General features: G+C 31.6%; 4 protein-coding genes across 13 annotated transcripts in view; 3 read left to right on the top strand and 1 right to left on the bottom strand.

The window, feature by feature from the left end:
• LOC134685545 (epidermal growth factor receptor kinase substrate 8-like) overlaps positions 1-3,029 on the top strand; it is a 69,895-nt gene extending 66,866 nt beyond the window's left edge. For all 10 annotated transcript variants that reach the window (XM_063545324.1, XM_063545329.1, XM_063545327.1 and 7 more), the window contains one exon: positions 710-3,029. In XM_063545324.1, coding sequence (XP_063401394.1) covers positions 710-804 — 95 coding nt within the window. In that variant the 3' untranslated portion in view covers positions 805-3,029. The remainder of the gene's footprint in view (positions 1-709) is intronic.
• A 3,310-nt stretch (positions 3,030-6,339) lies between these two features.
• LOC134683806 (uncharacterized) lies at positions 6,340-12,286 on the top strand. Its single transcript, XM_063543111.1, has 5 exons — positions 6,340-6,395; positions 7,112-7,178; positions 8,097-8,783; positions 10,467-10,583; positions 12,171-12,286. Exons 2-5 carry the CDS (start codon positions 7,124-7,126, stop codon positions 12,188-12,190), a joined length of 879 nt encoding a protein of 292 aa, XP_063399181.1. The 5' UTR covers positions 6,340-6,395; positions 7,112-7,123; the 3' UTR covers positions 12,191-12,286.
• A 5,307-nt stretch (positions 12,287-17,593) lies between these two features.
• LOC134685549 (uncharacterized) lies at positions 17,594-21,556 on the top strand. Its single transcript, XM_063545336.1, has 5 exons — positions 17,594-17,880; positions 18,986-19,150; positions 19,939-20,052; positions 20,574-20,736; positions 21,197-21,556. The coding sequence occupies exons 1-5, from the start codon at positions 17,773-17,775 to the stop codon at positions 21,316-21,318; spliced, it is 672 nt and encodes a 223-aa protein (XP_063401406.1). The 5' UTR covers positions 17,594-17,772; the 3' UTR covers positions 21,319-21,556.
• A 78-nt stretch (positions 21,557-21,634) lies between these two features.
• LOC134685548 (F-box/LRR-repeat protein 2-like) lies at positions 21,635-25,158 on the bottom strand. The gene is made up of 2 exons (XM_063545335.1): positions 25,074-25,158; positions 21,635-24,302 (listed from the first exon to the last, which is right to left on the bottom strand). Exon 2 carries the CDS (start codon positions 24,288-24,290, stop codon positions 22,719-22,721), a length of 1,572 nt encoding a protein of 523 aa, XP_063401405.1. The 5' UTR covers positions 24,291-24,302; positions 25,074-25,158; the 3' UTR covers positions 21,635-22,718.
• Positions 25,159-27,117: the final 1,959 nt, after the last annotated feature.

A 27,117-nucleotide genomic window follows, 5' to 3' on the forward strand; every position in this document is an offset into this window, starting at 1 on the left:
TATGTCATTTTTAAAGAAAATTGGAAAATAGTACACTGAGTCTCATATATAAACACAATGTATCATTTAATTATTTAGTCTGTTTTAAATTAAAAGTATTGTTATAATTCTACCCTGTTGTTCGTTAGAATTTTTCTACAAGTTTAATGATATCATAAGAGATATATAGACACATTACAGTATTTGTGAGAATATAAAAAAAGAAGATGTGGTATGATTGCCAATAAGACAACTATCCACAAAAGACCAAAATGACACAAACATTAACAATTATAGGTCACCGTACGGCCTTCAACAATGAGCAAAGCCCATACCCCATTTAGTCAGCTATAAAAGGCCCCGATAAGACAATGTAAAACAAGAAAACAAACGACCTTATTTATGTAAAAAAAATGAACGAAAAACAAATATGAAACACATAAACAAACGAAAAGCACTGAATAACAGAATTACAGGCTGAATTACTGATGTATGTTCTTACAGATGTATGGGTACATTTATTTAACTAAGCAAATTCTTTCGGAAAATCTGAAGTCACACTTATATCATAAATATTCCTTTTAAATACATCAAAAACTTCTATGTGTGTATTGACTGCTGCCATGACTTGTCTTTGACAAAGGTAAGATACTTCAATTAAGTAACTGTGTATGTACTCATAAGTTAATATAAAAAAAAATATTACAAATTTCTGTTTGTTTTGTTGTAGCCTCTGAAGAAGACTTTGGTAATGCTGGTAAAACATTGAGAGCTCTTCTACAACATCAGCGAAAGAAGATAACCAGCCACAGATATGAACAATAACATTTTGATAATATCCTTAGTCTTATAATTTAAGGTTAATCTAAAGGGTGCACGATAGTATATTTCATATTTATGATATTTAATCAATATCATGTTATTTTCAACAATTTACTCAAGTATAGGACACAGGACATTTTTACAAGCTTTACAGGTTGTGAAAATTGTATGATTCTGTTAAGATTTTATATATATATATATATATATCATGTTGTATGTAAATAGAACTTAACTAGCAGATAGAATGTCATTATAAAAATATTAGAAGAAAGTTCTTATATAATGGACTTATAGAAGAAAGACAAATGGGGTCACTGTTCTTGTTTTCTTGTTACAAAACAAAAAGGATTTATTTTTACCACATCCCAGCAAAGAATTGAATTATTTGAGATATGTTCCATTAAATGAATTTCTTTTTTATCCGAACTCAAAATTATTGTGTTTTTGTAAAAAATAGTCTTAATTTTAGAATAAAACAAACAATTTTCATTAGTTACATTGAAAGTCTAACAAATTACTTATATTTCTGTCTATAATTTGTAAGATTGATTTGAACTATCTGTTTCTGCTATTTTACAATCCAAGATACAGGAGACCTAGATCAACTTTTACCAGGGAACAAAAAAAAGAATTGTTAAAACTATTAATCTTCTTCTGATTCATATTATTGTAAAGGAAAGTCATGTAGAAATCAGGAATATCGCCTATGTGAGATGGTTTGAGTCAAGTTATAGTGTTTATGATTATCATAAAGGTCCGTGGTTCATGTTCCAGATATATAACAAACTTGTATCCTTACCTGTTAAGAGTTTTACAAGTCCATTTTTTGTTAAATTAATTTTGATAACATATTATATTGTAACATAACACTTGAATATCGTCTAATTTTATTTGTATCTTCTCATTGAAATACCTTTAATATCTTCACTTTTTAAAACAAAAATCTTATATTTTTGATTCACAGCTTATTATGTATACATTTGCCCGGTTTTGTCTTATATAACAACTATCTTTACTCTGCAGGCAGAGTTGAATAAGATCATGATGTTGATAAGAAATGAGTATAAACTTTATATATGTGGTCATACAAAATTACCAAAGGAGCTTGCACATAAAATATGAAGAGTGAAAAGATATTTTCAGTTTCAAATTGAGAATGTTTTATTCTAAAAAAACAATAACAACATTGTACTTGATTTGTATACACAGCATAAGCCAAATCTTGCCATTTATAAAAGTGCAATTCTTTAACTTGTTCATTGTTTTTATATTTGAAATATTGCATTTTGATTGGTATGTAAGCAGTTGGTGATACAAATTTTGAAATATACTGTTTAACATCAGTTAACTAGTTATAAATCTGTTTCATCATTTCACACTTTTGAAGAGAATTATATGCTTTGGTAATACTTTCTATGAATATTGTTTTTTGCAATTTTTTGGAATGATAAATTATAACCTTTCTTTTCAATTATATATATGACTGCTTGAAATTTTCTTCTTTTATTCTTATACCAAAGTTATATATCTATTTATTTCGTGACTATGCAAAAGATGAAACATTATTTGATGAAACATTATTTATTATATCTAAATTGGATTTGTGATTAATGGTATCGAAGCAAAATTTAGATTTTTAAAAATAGAAACTGTACATTTATGTCATTTTCATATTTGAATATCAATATCTTATATTCCAAGAAGGCAGTTGTTTTGTTGCAATTGAATATTTGAAATATATGCATCATAAACCTGTACATATTTAAACAACTATAATCATCATTTTATTCAAAATCATTTAAAATCATACAGGAATGTTTCAATACATCAAATGAAAGTCCCACCTAGGTCAAAAGTATATATTCGTTCTGTCAATAAACAGTTGTTTTTATATATTTTGCATAGTTTTTGTGTAACAATATACAGTGTATTTAGACTATCGATATGTAGCAACTCAATTGGTTAGTGGTCTGGGAATACTAGCTTTGTATACAGATAACATATCCCTTTTTAAGAAGTATATGTGTCGACTAATATAAAGCTTTATTAGGTTGTGATTTGTTCAGAAAATCAAAATATATTTACTTGCTGTTTGGTTTAGTTTTATATTAAGTATATAAGTCTGATAATTAATCCGAGTGCAATAATTAGTTGAATGCCAAACAATATCAACCTATGTGCCATGATTGTTACGTAAAAAGCATTTAATAAAATGTTAGTTTTTATTATTTTCGTCCATGTTTTCATTGTCTTTCTGTAATCAGTTTAAACACAAAACATCAACTGATATACCACCGTTATTTCAATTAATTAGTAGTTTAAATTATGAAACAAGTTTGATAGAGATTAATGATTTGATAATTAGATAGTTTAGGGTTATGGAAAATGATATTCATGATACACATGCGTCATTTATGAGTAAGAGCAATGACTGGTCTGTTATGAGTCGGAATGGTTTGTATGGGAAGGACTTTTAACTTATTTACTAGCACATTGAAGGCACTCAGCATGTGACATAGCAGAGTTCATATTCATATCTCATTACCACATTGCTATATGTGAAGCAGGATCTACTTACTCTTCCGGAGCAGTTGCGATCATCCACAATTTTGGTTGGATTCGTGTTGCATAGTCGTTAGTTTCTGTGTTGCTTAGTCTGTAGTTTTCTATGTTATGTCTTTTGTACTATTATTTGCCTGTTTGTCTTTTTTTTTATTTTTCCATTTTGATTCACGATGACCAAGGAAGAATGTTTCTATATCTGTATGGCTTCTAAGATTTACCAGTTGCTTATCATACAAAAAATAACAAATAAGTCATTTTCAAAAAGGAAAACTATCAGAAGAAATTTCAAGTGAACGCGGAATCACGTTATAATTTCTGTACAACCGTACTTTACCCATGACGAAGAGATTAATACGAAGTAACCAATTCTATCATGTGTATGAGACCTAGATCATCAATTAAAACACAACTTCAACGCTAGTGTTTAAACCCTAACATATAAATAGAACTACATGAACAACGCAACAGTATAAAAAAACTAGAGACTCTTAAGAGCTTGTGTCGCTCACCTTAGTCTATGTGCGTAATATACAAAAGACACGGATGGATTAATGACAAATTTGTGTTTTGGTGATGGTGATGTGTTTGTAGATCTTACTTTACTGAACATTCTTGCTACTTACAATTATCTCTATATATAATGAACTTGGCCCAATAGTTACAAAGGAAAATACTTTGTTAAAATTTACAAAAACTTACAAAATTAATGAAAATTGTTAAAAATTGACTGTAAAGGGAACTAACTCCTTAAGGGGTTAACTGGCCATTTTGGTCATGTTGACCTATTTGTAGGTCTTACTTTGCTGAACATTATTGATGTTTACATTTTATCTCTATCTATAATAATATTCAAGATAAAAACCAAATACGGCAAAATTTCCTTAAAATTGCCAATTCAGGGGCTCTAACCAAACAAACGGTTGTATGATTCGTCTGAAAATTCCAAGGCAGATAGATCTTGACTTGATACACAATTTAACCCCATGTCAGAGTAATAATCCAAAATCTACATTTTATCACATTGCTCTATGTTAAGCCATGGCGGCCATCTTTGATGGTTGGCCAGAACACCGGACACATTTTTTATACTAGATACTCAAATGATGATTGTGGCCCAGTATATTCAGAGGAGAAGAATTTGTAAAAGTTAACGACGACGGACGCCAAGTGATGAGAAAAGCTCACTTGGCCTTTAATGCCAGGTAGGTGAGCTAAAAATGCGATATGGTATGATTTCGAATGATTGTGTAACTATCAGAGATTTGACCGATGTTTAGTTTAAGTCTAGTTTATACTTCAAACAAATAGGCTATTTATATCTGGTCATTAGAACTTAGGAAAAACAATGATAACCTACTTAAGTCATTTAGACGGTTCTATTCTTCCTATAAATAATTAAAGATCACAAACCTTGTCATGATCAGAAATCTATGTCAAATTCCTTGTAAACGACTTAAATTATTTTAAATTGAGATATTTTTTTCAAATTCATACAAATACGTTTTGAAAAAAAATATCATTAAAGTTACCAGGTTTACAAATTTATAGCCAGGTGCGTGTTTCTGCGACATTTGAAACAGTTTGAAGACCAAATTAATTACGAAGTTGAAGAGTATTTACACCAAAAATTCCAAAACAAGAAAAGTTCTTAATCTTACCAAGGTTTTCACATCTTAACGAAAGACTTTCTCCATTCGGTAACCTAATTCATTGATATCATGAATTATTAGCAAGTATTTAGTTTTGATTAAATCTGAGACTACTATAATATAACTGTTATAGCTCAGATTAAATACAGTGTTTGTGGACATATCGTGTTTTCGACGCGTTTACTTTATTTTCCCTATCGCATTTTGATGTTTATTCCCCCCTTCCCCCCTTCTCGATATATTCCGCTTTTTTTTTTATACAAATGAGTTTTAATTCGAACAAGAGTATAATTAAATTAATTATTAAACGGAAATTGATAGTTACGTTTTCGTAAATCAAAATTTTCAACATAGACATTCATAAATTTATTAAAAGCAAATAAAACACATTTCGAGACGACAAGCGTCAATGATGATTTTTTGAAGACAACATGCTTTAAGCCTGGTACTGTTGTTGAATGTTTTAACAAAGAAAAAAAATATGGAAATGCACTAAATTGCTCATGGAGACCTGATTTTTAAAATCAAATATTTGATCCATTACCGAAAGAAAATTTAAAACGGAAATGTTTTAACAGTGTGCACCACATTTTTTTTGTTATTTCGAATAGACAGAAAAAATGTTACAGTCATTTCTTATAATTTAATTCTAAATTCCATTTTAAACCGTAGAAAACCATGAAAAAACGTTGATGACGTCATGGTCACATGGCTAAATTATGTCTATGGGCTCATAAGAAAATAACGTCAGCCAATCAGAAGACGCGTTACATCCAAAATTAAATTATTGATGTATGAACGTTCACGTTAGCAAGATCATACTAGTGTCGTCAATGGTGCATCTTTCGGTATCTAGCTTAGTAAGTGGCTCTTATTTCCTGGTTTTTTTGTTGCTTTGTTTGGTTTCCAGAAGGTGGTATATTATTTTGTTTTAGATTTTTAATAAGATGAATAACAGTATTTGCTATAATAGATTTTGATTTTTTTGAAATACTACGGCTTTTCTACCTCAGTCATAGATTACTTTAGCTGTATTTGGCAACACTTTCAGGAAAGGATGTCAATGCTCTCCAACGTCATTTTATTTGGCTTTTTAAAACTTTTTTGGATTCGAGCGTCACTGATGAGTCTTTTGCAGACGAAAAGCGCTTCTGGCGTATATATAAGATTTAGTCCAGGTATCTATAATGAGTTTATTGATACGGGTGTTAGATGTGGCGTTTAGGATAGGCTAGTATGTGTCGTGTGTTTACAACCTGTAGGTCATTCTGTGAATTGATTAATGGTGTGTCTTATCTTCTAAATATTTTAACTTGGTCAAATATGAAGGCGGTCATGTATCAAAATTTAATTTTACTTTTGTCATAGGATCTTGAGCAGGTTTGTAAACAGTTATTATTTTCCAAACTTTTGTAATGATCGATATAGACAAGCTTCGATACTGAAAGATTTGTGCTTTTTCATGTGGTCTTAGGACCTGACCGGATGGTTCATACTGTATGAACAAAAAGTGATATTTGTTACTTGTTTTATAATTCCTTCAACATTTTTTAGAAGTAGATACTCATGGAAAGATAATAAAAATCTGAATGTAATTCCCACTCACAAATTTTCATGTTGCATATCATGTTGGTGCTCAATAACTATGAGAAAGACATATTTTATTAGGGAATAGTTTACTAAATATATGATCGAAATGTATACATTTAATAAAAATAAGATTTTAAAGAGAGACAGAGGTATTGAAGTTCTTAAGAATATCTTTTTTCAAACTACAGAATGTAAAAAATTGTCACTCTTCGCTGAGACAAAGGGCTTCAAAATGTTTTAAGTGTTTGTTAGTTCTATATGGACTCGCCATTTTAAGTGTGTGTTAGTTCTATATGGACTCGCCATTTTAAGTGTTTGTTAGTTCTATATGGACTCGCCATTTTTTAATTTATCTTTGTATTTGGTACTTTTGTTATTACATGTATTTATGATAATAATAAAAACAAGTGTATTCTCAGTAATATTTTCGTCAGTGTATGTCTTGTGTGACATACACATTAACTCAAAATATTTGCATTCCCAATTTTAGATCTTTCCTTTTATAGATATAATTCAAAATGAAGGTGCTTGCAGTGTTGATTTTCATCGTACCGACTATTGATGCAGTGTTGCGTAAGCATGTCATTTTTCTCTTTGAAATATCTGTAGAAAACTATATATCTAAAATGAGACTATGTCGACTGAATTTTGGGGTCCTTTATTGCTGTTCGATGTGAGAAAAGGTTCCGTGTTGAAGGCCGTACTTTTATCTATAATGGTTTTCTTCTACAAACTGTGACTTGGGTTATGTGTTGTCTCATTGGCACTCATACCACATCTTCTTATATTTAGAAAGTATAATTACAAGTGCACACTTGTGTTTAAAACATTTTAACTTAACGTTTGGTACATCTTTTTAACAATATGTCGATAGATATCAAAGTTACCAGGATGATAATTTAATACACCAAACGCGCGTTTCGTCTACATAAGACTCATCAGTGAAGCTCAGATCAAAATACTTCCTAAGCCAAACAAGTACAAATTGAAGAGTACTGAGGACCCAAAATCCCCCAAAGTTGTGCCAAATACGATTTAGGTAATGTATGCATGGGATAAGAAAATCCTGAGTATTTCGAAAAAATCATCCTTTTGTAAATAAGACGTTTATAAAATGTCACAACCGAAGTGCTGGCTACTTGGCTGGTGATACCCTCGGGGATGAAACGTCCACCAGCAGTGGCATCGATCCAGTTGTTTAAATAGTTATCAAAGGTACATCGACATTGTAATACAACCTTCATTTTAATACATTTTGGATATTGATAACTTAGAGTGTGAACTAGTAAAATATGTCTGTTTGTCCTTAACAACTGAGACGTGTTTATCAATTGAAATAAAATTTATTGAGATGTTTCCTTATTATCGTTGTTTGAATATTTTTCATATTGCACATTGTATTCATATATTATTGAAATACTTACACTACCACTAATTTTCACATATTTTGTCATTCTTAGTACTTGATAGTAATCCATTTATTTTTTGTAGATTCTTGTCAAGATGTCTACTATTCAAATCCTCAAAGTAAGACAGGCTTATATCGAGTTTATAATAAACAACAACAAGTCTACGATGTATGGTGTGAGTTCCATTCAAACTATGGCTATGCTTTTGTTTCCAACCAATCCCATGTAGATATCAATATAGATGATTTGTATACAGACAAAACACGTGCTATCGTACGCCATATAACAACTTCCGGTGTTCAGAAGGAGATTGAAGTTGCACAATTGAATCGATATCATACAACGCCCTTGTCATTCCAGTACAATAAACATGATGGCTATGCAGAACCCCAGAACCATGGTAAACTGGGACCATATATCTATCTGGGATTTCTTCCAATATCCACCGCAAGTAACAGAAATGTTCAAGGATATCGTGCAGGTGGCGCCGATTACACTTTCACCAATTGTGATAGCAATCCTAACAGTTATTTAACCTTGTTTTTTAACCGTAACAATTCCGATCCTGTAGGTTATTTCCAAAAGTGTTGTCCTTCAGCACTAATAACAGCATGGACAACACATTCACAATCTCTCCAGAAAAACAGATACATGGATTCTCCTTTCTATTTCTTATTTGAGATGCATATGGGAGGTTGCGGTGGTTACGAAATTTCACTGCACCAAGATCTCCGTGGCGTTGTTGGTGCTGCTATTGGTTTCCGGTTTGGTAAGTTGCTTTAATTACAGCCATTTTCGAATCTACTGGTTTGTATATATAGAAATGTTCAGTTATTTCTGTTAGGGACAAATTAAGAAAATCCTTATAGAGATGAAATATTAGATGTTTATACAACATACGATTTTGATATATATTTTGTCGTTTCGTGCGTAAACACCACATTATTCACCATCGTGGATGTTCGATCGATATGTGATCTTGAAAAAAATTAATGTACGTCTCAGTCCTGAGTATTCTTACGATTTGTTGTACTGTACTCCTGTCACGTTATGTTGTCATTTGAGCGATATAGTTTAACATTGCCATAAGAGCGGGGTTTGCTTCAACCAACCATTATTTCAAATGTCCTGTACCAAGTCAAGAATATGGCAGTTGTTATCAAAATGCAGTTCGGCGTTTCTGTTGTTCCGCTATTTCCCTCTTATATATGAGGTATGATGTGAGTGTTTAACGACCTTGACTGGCTTTTCAGCCCTCGCACGGTCGGAATTAGGGTATGTGGGATGTACATGTTCACATACGTAGTACACAACCACATATGATCGGACAGGGGAATGTAGAATCTGATGACACATTCGGAAAATGACATGTTAGTTGCACGTTGAAGAACTATAGAAACAACTCTTTGAATGGAATACAATTAAGCGTGTTGAATGCAGTAAGTATGGAAAAAGAAAATGGGGCAGGATTGCTAATGATTTAACTATCCATCGATTTTTTAATTTTTTTTAAATGTATAAATAACTTCTGTTCATCGTCCAGCTTTAAACAATGATAAAAACCAATAATGCATAGTGAACAGTGATGAATCTATTGCTTGAATACCCTGCATAAATTGTATGACAGTCTATGAATGTATTTCTAAAGAGAAAACTAACGGAGAGCTAAAAGATTACAAACTTAGGCTAAAGATCATAACATTAAGCCTATATATATAATTGGAGGCACACATCTACAATTAAAAGATCTTAAAGTGGTTAATCAGGAAGATGAATAATATGGCGGTTGACTGTGATTTCGGGTGCTCAATCCTTCTCATAGAGATTCATGTCTGTAATAATAATGTGATATTTCTTAAAATAGAGGACTCGGACTTCTATTGACCTAAACTTTAATGTGCGTATTGTTATGCGTTTACTTTTCTACATTGGTTAGAGGTATAGGGGGAGGTTTGAGATCTCACAAACATGTTTAACCCCGCCGCATTTTTGCGCCTGTCCCAAGTCAGGAGCTTCTGGCCTTTGTTAGTCTTGTATTATTTTAATTTAAGTTTCTTGTGTGCAATTTGGAAATTAGTATGGCGTTCATTATCACTGAACTAGACTGTATATATGTGTTTAGGGGCCAGCTGAAGGACGCCTCCGGTGCGGGAATTTCTCGCTACATTGAAGACCTGTTGGTGACCTTCTGTTGGTGTTTTTTTCTATGGTCGGGTTGTTGTCTCTTTGACACATTCCCCATTTCCATTCTCAATTTTAATTGAAATGGAGAATGTGCCAATGAGACAACCCGACTAAAGAGTTATAAAGGCCGCCAATGGGACTTCAACACAGCCAGAACTCCCGCACCCGGAGGCGGACCTCAGATCGCTAACACATTTAAAATATAACAAAATCATACAAAATGACCTCAGAGTATATTTTTATGAGAAAGCGTCTGTTATTTTTCTAGATATCAAAGATCCCTGTGCTACAAACCCATGTCAACACGGAGGTACTTGTTATCCTGAAGGCCGGTCGTATACATGCGAGTGCCCCGTAGGAATTTCTGGTGTTCTTTGCGAAACAGGTTAGTAAATCAATTCTGTATAAAGATGTGGTATGAATGCCAATGCATGGGACAACTCTCCATCCGAGTCACAATGTATAAAAAGTTGATGTAGAATGTATTTTATGTACTAAAATAAGAAATCCCAATAACTAAGTAATACAATATAACAAGATATAACAACTAACTTATACAATATAACAAGATATAATAATTAACTTATACAATATAACAAGATATAACAACTAACTAATACAATATAACAAGATATAACAACTAACTTATACAAGATATAACAACTGACTATTACAATATAACAAGATATAACAACTAACTTATACAATGTAACAAGATATAACAACTAACTTATACAATATAACAAGATATAACAACTAACTTATACAATATAACAAGATTTAACAACTAATTTATACAATATAACAAGATATAACAACTAACTTATACAATATAACAAGATATAACAACTAACTAATACAATATAACAAGATATAACAACTAACTTATACAATATAACAAGATATAACAACTAACTTATACAAGATATAACAACTGACTATTACAATATAACAAGATATAACAACTAACTTATACAATGTAACAAGATATAACAACTAACTTATACAATATAACAAGATATAACAACTAACTTATACAATATAACAAGATATAACAACTAACTAATACAATATAACAAGATATAACAACTAACTTATACAATAAAACAAGATATAACAACTTACTAATACAATATAACAAGACATAACAACTAACTTATACAATATAACAAGATATGGGTTCAGTATAAATAAAGACTGATATCAAAGGATTAGGCCATATAAACCCCAAAAGGAACTAAAAATTATGTGAGGTGCTTTTTGCGGGTATATGTAGTGATTTGTGCATGTTTCACTCCTTGTATTGTAACCTCTCACTTGTTATTTGTTATACCCATTCTTATGCCTTTTCCAATTGTGAGAACGATTAGCGTCTGACGTACACCATAACAAAGTGAAACTTTTTTAATTTGTTTCGGATTTAATTATGTATAACGTATAGATAAAATGACATATGGGTAACAAACAAATAGACGGAAACCCAACGACACAAATGATCTAAAGTTCATAATTTTATGAAAAATTAGCACAAATATCAAGGAGACAATCAAATATCATACGTCGTTATAAACCAGACAACACCATGGCCAAAAATATACGATGAAAAGAAAAAGAAAAAATTCCAGACACCACTCAGTAAAACGGAACATTGAGTAACACAAACCACGTCAAAGTTTAAACGTCATGAATATATCAGACTGTTACAGCCAAGAGCATGACGAGGGAAAAGGCGATGTGGAAATCGATATGTTTATAAATATATAATATAATATAATTAAGGAAACAAAAATATATAAAAAGGGACATATAAAATAACAGTATTTTTGTAAATAAAGATATCCTTCAAATTGGAGAATTAAATATTGGCCATCTGCTAGCCAAAGACACACATATATACGTATTATTAAAACTTTTAGTTTGTATATGGTTAGTATTACATAATGGATATAAAAACAAATAATACTTTTTGCAGTTGGATCTTTGATTGGATGAGAAAAAGGCGTTTATCTTCAAAAGAGGAAGTACATGTAGTTTTTTGTAATCAGTAGAATTAGTAACTTGAATAAATATGACATTGGTTTGAAAAAGAAGATGATAACCACTAATATACGTTGCGTTTGAGTTTTATATACTGGGGTGTGTTATAAAAAAATTCCAATAGATTATGAGACACTTATAAACATTAGGCGTATATTACATTTTGATCCTTGAAGATGATTCATAAAATGACACATTAAATTCGAAATAAGATTGAGAATGGAAAAGGAGAATATGTCAAAGAGACAAGAACCCGACCATAGCGACGGCTGCTAATATGTCTTCAACGCAGCGAGAAAATCACGCACCCGGATGTTGGCTTTAGCTGCATGTCCCCTTAACAAAAATGTGTACTAGTTCAATGGACGTCATAGGCTAAACTCCAAAACATATAAATGAACTAAAATTCAAAAAAATACGAGACTAACGAAGGACAGAAAATCCTGACATGTAACAGTCGCAAAAATGCGGCGAGGTAAAATATGTTGAGTGAAATTTCACCCCCCCCCTTTTTACTTCTAGTCAATGTAGTCTAATAAATAAACACACTAATACGCATAGTAAAACTCAGTTTAAAAGAATCTGAGTCAGATGTCAGAATATATAACAAAGAAATTAAGCAAAATGAACAAAGATACAATATAGAATGGAAACGTCCAATAGATAACAATCCGACCAAAGAGGAGAAAACAGGCGAAGGTCATTGATGTGTCTACAACTCAGCAAGAAAATCCCGCACCCAGAGGCGTGCTTCAGTTGGCTCCCAAACAAAAATGTGTACTAGTCTAGTGATATGGACATCATACTAAACTCAAAAACATACAAATGTACTAGAATTAAAAACAGTCAAAGGGCTACTAGCAGTTTCTGACATGTAAGCTCCAGAATCAAACTGTTTTAAAGATACATTTTACATAGGAGTAAATTGTTTTCAGCTTCTTTCAGGTTAACTTCTTGTTTCGTATGAAATATAATGAATCTATAACTTATGATGGAATTAAACAAATAAGTCAGTTCCATATGTATACACAGCTACTTTTGCATAGGTACTATATCTGTACTAAACATTTGTAGTACTGGAAATCTACTTTTAATATTCAGTACTACTATTTTTTTACTCTAAAATTATTGTAATATTTAGGTACCGGTATTTACAGTACTTTATTTGTACTTGAAATTTAGGTACTATAGATATTTGGTTACTACCGTTACATTTTCAGCATTTTGAAAGTTTTTCTATTTCAAACATCTTAAAGTTATGATTTTCAAACATGGAATATTGTATTATTTCTGTACCAAAATATTTACTATAAATCAAGTACTGTAAAATAAAAGTACCTAAATATTACAATAGTTTTAAAGTAAAGAAATAGTACTAAATATTAAAAGTAAATTTCCAGTACTGCATATTTTTAGTACATAAATAGTACCTATGCAAAAGTAGCTGTGTATAGTTTTATCGTAGCACACATTTAGCAGTCTCTATTTTTTATAAGCTTTCTCTTATACTAGTAATCGGACATGAAATAAACGCACATGCAGCTATTACAGTACTATTTCTTCATTTGTTGTTACATGAACAAATATTTTGATATTCTAGAGCCTCATATAATCCTTTATATTACAAAAAAATGAGATAATTTCTATTGTTTTACAAATATTTGTTATCATTATGATTTGTATTTCAAGGGGTCGTCCCTCTATACCGACACCCTATTGGTAAGATTCCTAATAGTCTGACACCCCAATCATTAGTCAAACACTGGTCGTAGTTTAAAAATACTTCACAGAATCGGTAGACAGCACTTCCAATCTGGTATGAAAGGAGAACCATGCTCTCATAAATATAAGGCAGCCTATATGACTTTGCAGTAGTTTGATTTTCAAATAAAAAGAGTGACTTAGTTAATTCTATGAAAATTTCAGGTTGTTACTTGTTAAAACTGTTATTCCGAATCGTAACATTTTCTGGAAAAAGTGTTATTTAGTGTTATACTAGTATACAATAAGTTTTGCATATACGGAATAAACAGCAACCTTATTATGAGCATGTGCTTCAATTATTGATCTTAGTCGAATAGTTCCGATGTATTGATATAGCAATATGCTGTCCTGCTCAATATTATTTTCTTCTTTTTTTACAGGAACTAATTTAATATTTTTATTAACTCAGTTGTGTATTTCGTTGAATAAGCTAGTGCTTTAGAAATCATAAATTTATTACATACAAATGATAAATATTTGTCAAATCATTATTTGTTCTATGTTAACAATTTATCCGTATGAATAATATACGATTGAACACAATGTTTATCGGTTCCCAAAACGTTTGGATCCGTACCCTACATAATCCGTGCGTGCCGTAATGACAAATTCTGGTAGATATTCGTTGTGAGACTTCATTTATATACTAGTATATGACTTGAATAAAGTGTATCCCTTAGAGTGGTTTTTTTCGATTACGACTTTAATTTACAAAAATAAATCTTTTTTTTTTCATGAATTCAATTTCATCCTGTTAGGTCAACTTGAGAAGAAGTGAATATAGCTATAGGGCTCACTTGACGTATACACATACCCGCCAGATTACAAAAACATGAAGTAAACAAGTTTTTATATAAATTATTTAAATGAGGAAGTTTTGTATAAGATAGTTCTGACTCTAATCCTAATACGAAGTTTGTCCTGAAAGAAAAACAAGTTTTCCCTAAATCAAGTAGGAAGTTGTATGATTCAAACATTATCCAGAATTATCCGGTCGTTTAACTAAAATTTGTCCTTTTCTAAACATTAGTGCGTTTCCTGGTATAACCTTTCGGAATCATGTGCTTCAAAATACGCGTATTTTCAAATTTTACTCAAACGATTTTACTACCTATAAGAGTGAAACAAAATGATGATAGACCTATTGTTAAAAGTTTCCCGAGTCTATCGTCTTAAATTCCTTTTATTACATAAGATATAATATAATATCGAATTTCCTCATTCATTTTTGAATTCACCAAAATTATCTGTTAAAAAGTGTACTACAACATTTCATTTTATAACTAAATTATCGTGTTACATAGTTTGATAGGGTCGTGTTAAACTTGCAGTGAGGTGAGATATATTTCTCCGTGTTGAAGGCCTGGCTGTGACTTTGGGAAGAAGAACAATAATACAAGTGCTGTACCTTTGCTATTTGTGTGTTTTTGCTGAATAGATGCACGTCCCTTACCCTGTGTTATTGTATCATAAAAGTTTAACTCAATGCAATTGTCCTTGTACACTGAACCCCAAAATAAATTTGATAGTGACTTTATCCAGACCGGACTTCATTTATGATTTGTAAGGGTCATTACAATTTGCGTTATACTGGAGCGGTTTTGATTTCAGTATAAACATTGGGGAAGCTTAGCTTGATACTCGATGACAAACTATTCTTAATGCTGAAAATTATCCTGTCTTCTGAAAAACAAATAAGGTGAAGTTAAAACCTTCATGTAACCACGATACCATTTGTTATTGATTCTAGAGAATTGTCACCCGGGGGGGGGGGGGGAGTCATTACATGTAGGTTTGTGTAACAAGAGCCTGACTGAATAGCCTCCTGCTACTGAAACTGTTTTATCACCTAAACACACAACAGATAAAAAATCTGAATAGCAATGACAACTCTGGGACTCAGTGGAACCCTTGTAAAAACTAACTTTTCAAACTCTGGTTCTAGTGACGAATAATTCAATAATTCAGCATCTTATCAAATCAGACAAAGTATCTATACAAAATTAAACTAACAATTGAAGAATAAAGATAACAAAAAGAAAATAACAAGAGTGATATCGTTCACTGACAAAGATTAAACTCTTGTTAGAACTTAAAGAATTAAGTTGAATTACTTATCTGATTATAATATCTAAAAACTTATAATTATGAAAAGGTTAATTGTTACTAATTAATTATCAGAGTAAAACATGTCACTTAAAGTCAAAACTGAGAATTAAATTGCATATCAAAGCATGTTTGATTTAAGTCCTGGATAAGAATTGTAAATAGAAACAAAAATATAAGATAAGATAAATTATGTAACACAGAGAATTAAAGTCTTATATATCAAAATTGATAAATTTATATTTAAGTCCTATAGAAGCTGCTTTTCCGTAGTCAGACTCAAAATAAACAATGACAAATTATAAAAGAGAGAATGGAAATGGGGAATGTGTCAAAGAGACAACAACCACACCAAAGAGCGGGAAACAAGCGAAGGCCACCAATGGGTCTTTGATACAGTCAGCGTGAAAATACCGCACCCAAATGTGTGCTTTAGATGGCCCTAAACAAAAATGTGTACTTTTTCAGTGAAAATGGACGTCATACTAAACTCTGAAATTTATAAAAGAAACTTAAATTTAGAATAATCATACAAGACTAACAAAGGCCATAGGCTCCTGACTTGAGATGGGCTACTTGCGGCGGGTTTAAACATATTTTTGATATCTCAAACCTCCCCCTAAACCTCAAGCCAATGTAGAAAAAACAAACACACAGTAAAACTACCGCTGACAGAGATTCCTAACATGTAACAGACAAATTAAAATTTGTGGAGAAGAAAAATTAAAAGATGAAGTGACTACACATTCCCTCATATCCATTAAAAAAATTAAAGGTTCATAAAATAATTATGTCAGGTTTATTTAAAGAGTGTATTTCATTTAAATTGGTATTTATGATGTGCAAATGTAAGATGTTAATTTCAATGTATAAGACATAATTTTAAAATCCGAATCTGGTTACTGATACGACCAAAAACGAAGGTTAAGATGCCGAATAATAAGTTGTTTGGGCTCAGGTTTAAGACTAGAAATTTTCAAAGGACACTAAGAATTCATTAGAAAATATTACCATAAATAAAATGTAGACTTTGAAATGATGACCACGAAGACGTACATTGATAAAAAACATACAGTATATGGTCTTTCTAATTTTTTAGCGCAGCATGTTAACCAAAAAAATCTAGAAGGAAGGTCAAACGTATTACAAAATACATACAACAAAAATAAATTCCTTTCAAATTGAGTAAATCAACTTTTTTTCAATTATTTTGATTAATTTTTTTATTTTTTTTTAAATTTTGAAATGAGTTTGCGTGAGATGCATATCTCAGTCGTTGCCTCTTATATATATAAATATAACGATTTTGAATACTGAATGTAATGGATCACTAAAATACATTTTGGAATCTGTAGTAATTAGTAGTAGCTTAATTAATAGTAAGGTCAGTAACGTTACAAAACACACGCTCTTAATATATACATCACGTGCATTAGCATGTGCGCAATGTGGTTTCTTGTAAACAAACATGACGATAAGAATCTATGATGTTTTAGCCAAAGGGAAACCATGTGGATAATTAAGACATCTAATCATGTAAGAACTACGGATGAACCTTTGCATAATGACCATATGACACATGTTCTACAGGGTATATAAGAGCATAGTCGAAAACAGAGTTTGTCAAAACAGAAACTTGTATCAGGAAAAGAAACTTGAAATTCAAGATGAACAAATTGATGGTTTTGTTTGTGTGTTGTTTGGCAATTGCTATTTGCCAGGCGAGTTGGAAAAGTAAAAACAAAAATAAATGGAGAAACTATGCACGCAGAATGGTAAGAGGACATATAATATTGTATAATTGAATTCAATTCATTACTTCAACTCGGTTTAATTTTATAAAACAAAATTAATATTTTCACATAACTCTGTATATTTGTAGTTTTTTAATTATTATAATTCTACGTAAACCTGGTGAATATTAGCTGTACTGATTACATGTTATCAGATACATATATACATTTATGTGTTTATAACTTTATTTGTCTCGGATGATATGGTATATCTTTATATTAAATTGTTAGTTCCAATAAAGAGCGCTATACATAATTTTCAAACCCTTTATAATTTATCTAGATTCCTGTAATTCATATTTTATAATTTTCGTTCGGTCAAAAAATGTATTTGGTTTTGAGCTTCTTTTTGACATTTATATTCAAAGTCATGGTCATGAATAATCATGCCAAATACATTATTTTTAAATAAATTTAGTGCATTCAAACTGCCTTTCTGGTTTTGCATTCGTCAGAAACGTTCAAACAAACAAAAAACACTGGAACACGAGAGGAATTATTTTACCAGAAAAAGGAACACGATAAGAATTATAGTAATACATCTTTCCCTGAGGATTTAAACGTATCATTTGTTAATTCGTCAATGTATATATCAATTAGAAAAAAACGTTTGTGGCCAATGTAATTTTCTATTCTCGTAATTAAAGTATTTGAGGATATAAGCAACCCAACCAATACAAAATACAAATTAATCTAGAGTATAACATACTTGTCTTATTTAGACTGATTTCTATACACTACTTAAATTTAAAAAAACAACAACTCTAAGACTAAAAGTTGAGAGTAATTTGATAAAATTAATATCAAAGACAACACTAATGAAAATCCATACAACACAATGATGCATAAGAGAGAATGCTGACAGTTACTGGAATCAAATGTTGAGATCTTTGGTGTATATTTTCCTGTTAAAACTTTCCCTAATTCATATGATTTAGTTAGTACCAGCGACTAAGAGCATAATAGGAGTAAGAACGCTTTCATCCAATAGACAATTGCACATCCACGACATATTCTTTACTCTCACAAGTATTCTCCAAATTTATTATGTATATTTATATTTTCTTCATAATATTGTTTGCTCTAGAACTTCATTAATACAACATGGACTAACACAGTTGGCAATGTGGCTGTAGCGGAAAGCGCAATATACCGCGATGGTTTGGATGTAGTGTTTGTGAAGTCACGTGACACGGTGAACAATGAAGCTGTTGGCTTCAATACGTCGTTCTTCATATATGACGTTAATGCGGTGAGTGCCTTATTTTGAATAATTATTTGTTAAACATCTTTTACTTGATGTTACAGCTATGTGCTTCGAAACTACTTCCTAATTCATTTGTCACAATGTCTTAATTTTAGTTTTAAAAAGACATTTTCAAATTTAAATTTCTTTCAAAACATATAACACATTCGAATTTATTTTTTTACTCCGTTTATTTATAAATTTTGTCAAAGTAAGTTGTTCTTTGTGTTATTAGCATAATCATGTTCACATATAAACAATGTAGGACATTTTGTAAGTTTCAAATCCCGAGATACCCACCAGTGTTAAGCACTAACGAAATGATTGGCCGATGTTATAAAGTGTCAAGCGGCAAATATAACATTTATATTTCCTATTTAAAAGTTGCTTGTACATTTAGAAAGATGAACGACATACTAGTAATTAGTACTGTTCCAATTTAATACGACACATGACGAAAGACAGGATCGGATCCAGCTATATTTTCAAAAGGTGTTGTGGGTTCCAACCTAGGATATTTTTTTTAACCTTATGTCCCCATTCAAATGCATTGATCGTCAAAAATGGAGAGGGTCCAATCCCCGGACCCCCTGAACCAGCCACTAAATTGAAGTTTGGTGTTTAACGCCACTTTTAAGTACCGCATTTAGGCCATTTTGTGGCGGCCATTATGTTTATTGGTGGAGGAAGCCGGAGTGCCCGGAGAAAACTACCAGCCTTTGATAGGTAAAAATCAGCCCTTAAAGACAAGCTATCATTATGTTGAAATATATTGATCTTGATTTTCCTTTCAGGCACTAGGTGCAATCAGCGTGAAAAGCGGAAGTGTCAAGTTCTGTTTTATCGCCGAGATGGACGATACAAAAACCATGGACATTGTGAAACAAGATTTAGAGGCTCTAAAAAATGTAAGAAATATTATAAAAATAATCAATTTCAGAAAAAAATATAAGGTGAATATAAGCAAACGTCTTTAAACAATAAACATCAATTCAAAGTTTCACTATATAGAATATGTATTACCGATTTGTATTGAAACAGCTATATTTTGTACCAAAAGTTTGAACAGCAATGTTATGTTGGCATTGCACAAGATCACGATCTGTCTAAGACATTTTTGAAGCTCGGTATTCATTTTAATAGTGACTTATTTAAACTAGCCTGACATATGATGATATTGATCTTAGTCTTTTGCCTTGGAGACTATCAAACTACTTACAGTAACATAATTTCTTGATTTTTTGTTTATTACGTTGAGATGCTGGGAAATTAACGTGTATTCTATGCATCTTTTATCCGCTCCAAGAAATAAAGTAAATATACATAACTGAAGTCAAACTGTGATTGTAAGGACCATTTTCTACTCAGACTTTGCTCTGTCTACAGAATTCGTTGTTTATTTATACCTACATGTATTTAATCGTTTTAGAATGGAAATGTAGAAAAGACTGTAAAGAGTATATACGTCTCTCAGGATGATGCTGCCACAGTTCAAACACTTATGGGAAAGAGTCGTATGATCAGTGCCATATGTTCTAAAGCAGCCAATTGTGACAGAGCGTACATGGCGAGTACACAACAAGGAGACAAAGGTAAGTTAGCATAACATAACCACACATCCAATTATCTCTTTTTTTAAACAATTTTAGCACATACATGCAGAACATTTATTCTTCTTCTAGTTCCTAATATTTTCTTAAGAACATGGTTATTCTTTTAACGATAATTTTTAATAACTGACACAAAAACACAGACATAAACTTGAAATGAAGATAGGAAACTAAAGACTCTATAGATGATACATACTGAGTCATCTGAAATTAAGCATATCAATCTAAGATCTACAGGGCATCCGCTTGTTAACACATGACGTCTTGGTAAAGCGTACAACATAATTTATTATCGTATACTATACTTACTATATTTTCGTATATACAAACAGTAAACTCGTCTCATTTAAAACCATTAATACAAAAATTGGTTCATTATTTTTTTTTATTGTAGTTAATATATAAATACATGCATAATGATATTTTTTTTTATATATTACAGAAACAGTAGCTACATGGAAAACCTCTGGAATGTACAATAACTATGAAATCAATATGTCCATGAATCCAGACTCAAGCAACAAAATATGTAGAGACTGGGTGAATTTCTGGACAAAGCCCTAGTTATACAACCGCTCATTGCCATTTTTTTTAAAATTTTTATTCTTAAAGACAGATTTTTTTTCATTCAAGCTCATTGTTATTTATAATCTTAATTTAGTTTTTAATCTTAAAAGCAAAATTATTTCATTCATGTTCATTGTCATTTGTATTTTATATTTTGTTTTTATCTTAAGGCTAAGTCATTTCATTCATGTTGTTATACATTTATTATAAAAATATAATTAAAAGTTGTTATAAACGAATAGTTTATTTATTTATGTACAATTGACTGCTTAAAGACTAAATCGAAGTTATATCCGAAATATGATTGTGATTACTCGACGGTTGGATCTGAAAAGAACTCTTTTTGAAAAGTAGTGAACCAAGTATTATCTTTTCCTATATCCATCCATTTCTTTCATGCTGATTCAAAATCATCTTTAAACAGTTATTTCCTTCATTATTTTATCAAACACAGGTATCATAATAATGGCACAAAATTGCAGACCGTAAACTTTTTTTCGTTTATCGGTTAAAGTTTCATTCAAATTGGACAAAATAACTGAAGGATAATGTTTTTAGTGTTCTTGATATAGATGTATTATATAATAGCAAAATTTTCAAGTGGTGAAATACTTTTGCCCTCTGACAGTATCATCAAATCCAACTGTCATGAGCTAGGAGAATGTACTATACAATTATATTTTCTTTCATAGAATGGAAAGGCTTGACCTTATTCTCTTACAAAGACCAAAATACCACTCGAAAATATGCATCTATGACCTGTTTGCCATATTTGATTTTTCTTATTGTTTTTGCATAAATCATGTCGTTGTTTTTATCTTTTGTAAGATTTGTTTCATTTTTTGTGATGCCGGGGCTTTTTAAAGTTTTCTTTGCGGATTGGGCTTGATAGTTCAAGGCAGTACGGTGATATGTAGTTCTCTGCATCCATTCTCTTTCTTTGGTATCTGGTGACTTGTTATCCCATGCATCGGCTTATTTTTAACACTCTTTTTAGTAGTTTTATTTGTGTGTAGAGACAAAACTGGATTTTTCGTACAGATGAAGTATCTATATGTCGTCAAAAAAGAAAGACAAATACCATTGGGCAAACAAAAATAACCACACTTAAACTTGTAAGAATTAATAGGTGCTGAGCATGAGTAAGAAGTTGTTGGTTGACCAGTGGTACTGTTCGCACAATTTATTCATTTTTGTCTTTTACAAAAAGAAAAACTAATGTACTAAATATGACATACATTAGTCAAATAAAATCATATGAAAGTAAGACTTGAAGACAGCAAAACCCTTAACTTTCTGCATCATTATGAAAACCCATCATGAATAGCAATCAACGCTGAATGGTAAACTAACATAAATGCCAGAAGCATATTAAAATCCCACCTTCATTACACTTATTACTTTAGGTAATCTTGCCTCTGAATTGTTATCGTAGATAGTTTGAATTCGGATAAACACACACAGTTCTCAAATATTTCCTGGAACCATTCCTTATCCGACTCAATATCAACCGATACTGACAACTTGAGGGATATCAGATCTGGTAATATTCTAGTTAACTTGGTCACTAACGTTCTTGTAACATGCATGCTTTCACTTAGATCTAAGTCTTTCAAGTGAGAGTGGAAACAATGCATTTGGGAGATAGACACCGTATCAGGTTCACTATTGACTGACGATTTAGTTCTTGGTTGACTATTTTGAGTCTGGGCCTCCAACATATTTTCAAGTTCGGAATCATTTTTGTCCTCAATATTGTTGCAGTTCGACACATTCAATTTGGTAAGACCTTTGCAATGCTGTATCAAATACATTGCACATTTGAGAGATATAACACTGTTTCGTAACTCGAACACATTCAGTAATGGACAATGGTCAGCTAGTGCAAAAAATGAAACATCTGTAATATTGGTACAACCGTTTAGATTTATACCCCGAAGACTGCCGCATGAAGTAGCCAGATCCATTATACAATCGTCTTCAAGTTTTGAACAGCCATTTGCAGAAAGAAATTCTAGATGAGGACACGCTTTTGCTATTTTTGTGATGATGTCACTTTCTACATCAGTTACACAATTCGAATCTAATTCTCCAATAAACAGCCTCTTGAGATGAGAACAATTATGTGCAATATGGAGAAATCCACGTTCTGTTATCGACCTGCAACCTTCAATATTTAGAGTTTTTAGACATGGAGCACGTTTTGTTAATGCCTCTAAGTCGTCATCTTTAAACTCGTTTTTTGATTTTATATAAAACTCGGTTAAAGCCAAAACATTTGTCGAGATTTTGAAGGATTCCGCTGATACATAGGCTCCTGAAATATACAAGGAAGTCAACGTTGGACATTTTTCAAGAATTTGCGCCACCGTATCTTCCGCAAAATAGTCCGACGCCCGGAGTTTTAAGATTTTCAAACTTCTTTGAACTTTGACAAATTGTATAATCCTATAGTGCAAGTGTAGGTTGCCTGGTGAACCATACGAATTGCTACCATGATAATATCCAAAGTCTAATTCAATGATCGAGAATTGAGACAATGCATATAAACAATTTTCAGCATCCCTATAAAATTCAGGGGTGATCTTGATTATCTGAACATTTGGAAACATAGAGAAAAAGTTATTGAATATAGAATTTGGCCACCAAGTACATTGCACCTTACTAGTTATATGCAATGATTTAAGATTTTCAAATTTCACATCTTGGTGATGTTTCTCGAATGTCTGTATATATGTAGAATGCATAACAAGTTTCCTTATAAAGAGTTGTATGGCCGAGAAATATTTCAGAGGATAGGCGTATGAATCCATGTATTTATTTATATCCACATTTTGTCGAAGGATTGGTGACGTTGAAATGAGATTCCATATTTGACAGACATGGCGAACATTTCTAAGGAAATCCCGTTCTGGTACATAAGTGAATATCTCGATCAGCATCTCTGCCGGTAGATCATTTATATTCATATTGTGCTTTATCTGAAACAAAGGAAAGAAAAAGAATTTGGTAAACGAACCTCATTTTAAAATTTTCCATCGACTTTGAAATGAAATTAGACAGGAGAACCAAGTTATGTTTGCAGCGTGTCAGACGTTCAAACATGTATGACGGATTTAATCTAATGCTTCTTTCCGAAACTGTTTATGATTTCATGTATAACGCATTTCAAAACCGACTTAACTGTGTATTAACACGTACCGCCGAACTAAGGCTGAAGCTGATACCCTCGGGAAGAGTAGCTGCAAGTGTGGAATCGCAGCATTGCGTCTTCAAAAACAGATCTAAATATTGAAGATTGTCTTTAATCTGTTAATATTTAATAAATATCTAAAAAAAAAAAAAAAAAAAAAAAAGGCAAACGGGTATCCGAGTACTCGGCCTGCCAGGCGAGTACACGAGTACTCAGCTTTCCGAGCGAGTACTCAAGTACCCGGTTACTCTTGGCCCTATTATGTACCTGCTTATCACGAATTGAACAGTAATGTAACTTTTGCACTAACCAGTATAGCTTCGCTGCTCATCATAGCTACTATATCTTTGCAAATGCTGTTTTTTTAAATGGCGATAAATGATGTATATGACATTCAAGTCATTTTATATGAAAGGATTATTCACCCGGAAGAAGATTTTGATCATTTTCCTAACACATTAGTATCATAGTTAAATTAAACCATAATGATATACAGTTATTGTCCAAAAAAATGTCGTCGGGTGATAGTATTTGACCATTATAATAGTTCTAATCTTACCTATGTGTCTTCTCAACTTTATACGCTTTATTTATCGTTGTGAGGAAGAAGCTATAGTGTATTGAAAAATAAAATACGTATGCACTATTTATAGAAAGATCAATTATTTATTCACCGATGAATGATTTAAAAGCATATGTTCATATGACTGGAACAGTAAGGTTATTCAACTATTATATGTATGGTATATAGATTCCATTCTGCGCATGCAATATCAAAATTGTTGATACCATGCGCATATTAACAGCTTCTGATCAGTAGACTATGGCAACAATATACACTCGCATGCTAGTGTCTTAATATATTTTTTGAAAAAAGATCGGGCATTTTAAAAACTATCTGATGGCCTTGACTTATTCAAAGTAGTACAGATAGGTTATATATGGGCATCTTTTTGTATTGTCTGAATGATATTGCTTCAAATAGCAGCCCAAACCGATCGAAAAATGTCATTTTGTATAAAAGTCGCCGACGTATTTTTAACCGTTGGTAAATGTTCATAAAATCAATTGTATAACGTTTCTTTGGCATAGTAGTTTATAAATAAACTCATGATAGATATCAGGACTAAATTTAGTATATACGCCGGACAAAAAGACTCATCAGTGACGCTCGAAATCAAAAAAGTTATAAAGGCCAAATAAATTACGAAGTTGAAGAGCATAGAGGACCAAAATTCATAAAAGTTTTGCCAAATACAGCTAATGTAATCTATTCCCGAATTAGAAAAGCCTTAGTATTTCAAAAAATTCAAAAATTTGTAAAAGTTCTAGATTTCAAAATTTGTAACAAAAATTTCTTTAGTATATCCATAGATGTATATATAATAGGTATTACATCTAAGATATATATTACTTATTATTAAATTCATCGAACACACTTGATACCATCTTCCAGTTTCTGTATTATATGGCACACAAAGCTCCGTATGCTGATTACCATGCGTTCAACATATGTTTATTTACTGGAACAATCTCCATCAGGTTTGTTGGTAACCAAACGTTTATAAAGTCAAACCTATTAATTATTATAATAATTATTCGAGGGTTTACAAACTAAAGCTCCTTAATATAATTAGATATAGCATAAGGAAGTTGCAACCGTAACATGCGTTACTTAAAAAAAAACCAGTAGATTATGACTTGAAATTTAGCGACTCCTTAAAATTTGTACGTATTTGTTTCTAAAAAACAATTATAGGTATCTCTAGAAGGATATAAAAAAAATGCATTGTTTGTTGTATATTTTTTATCTTAGGTTTGTGTTACTACCACTGTGTTGTTACAAATGAGGGCACACTCTTAGTATGCGAATGTACCATTTTCGCAGTTACTAATTCTTTTTGTTCTTCAGTTCGAAAAATTAATCTTATATTAAAAATAGATATTTTGAGTTGGGACAGGCACATACATACAGAATGTGGTGGTGTTAAACACGTGGTTACTAGACGTAAACCAATTGATGAACGTTGTCATGCATGGTGCACTAAATTGTAATTTAAACTTAATAGTATTCCTCAAAGATTCCACAGTCAGTATATGTAGGATGCTACGGGCAAAGGGAATAGTCGGAAAGGCTAGAAAGACAGCTAGGGAAGCAGCAGAACGTTCATCTTGCTAGTTTTGGCATCGCCGAGATGATCTAAGTAGAAGCCGAGTGCTGATGAATAGATGTTTAGCTACGATTTCTGGCCTGCCAACCTGAGAATGTTATAGTACAGGGTCGAAACATCTGGTGAAGGTTAGAACCACCTGAAGACATCGAAGCACCAACAGAGATCGACAGGGATTCAGAGATGAAGGAAGATGAACAGAAAAGAGAGTATGACAGCAGAAAAGTAGAACACCACCATCTGTAAGTAATAATTTCTATTCTTATATATAGCCAGAGCTTTCTAAGTGCAAACAACATTCAAAATTGGACCAAATTTAGAGAGAATCTTTAGTATTTGGTCTTAGGTAGAAAATATTGGGAATACTAAATCATTACACATAAATACAAGTCATGCGATTTAGAATCTGATTTCAAACTCCAGGATTTAGGG

Source organism: Mytilus trossulus, chromosome 9 (genome assembly GCF_036588685.1).
Source record: "Mytilus trossulus isolate FHL-02 chromosome 9, PNRI_Mtr1.1.1.hap1, whole genome shotgun sequence".
NCBI classification, from domain to species: Eukaryota; Metazoa; Mollusca; class Bivalvia; order Mytilida; family Mytilidae; genus Mytilus; species Mytilus trossulus.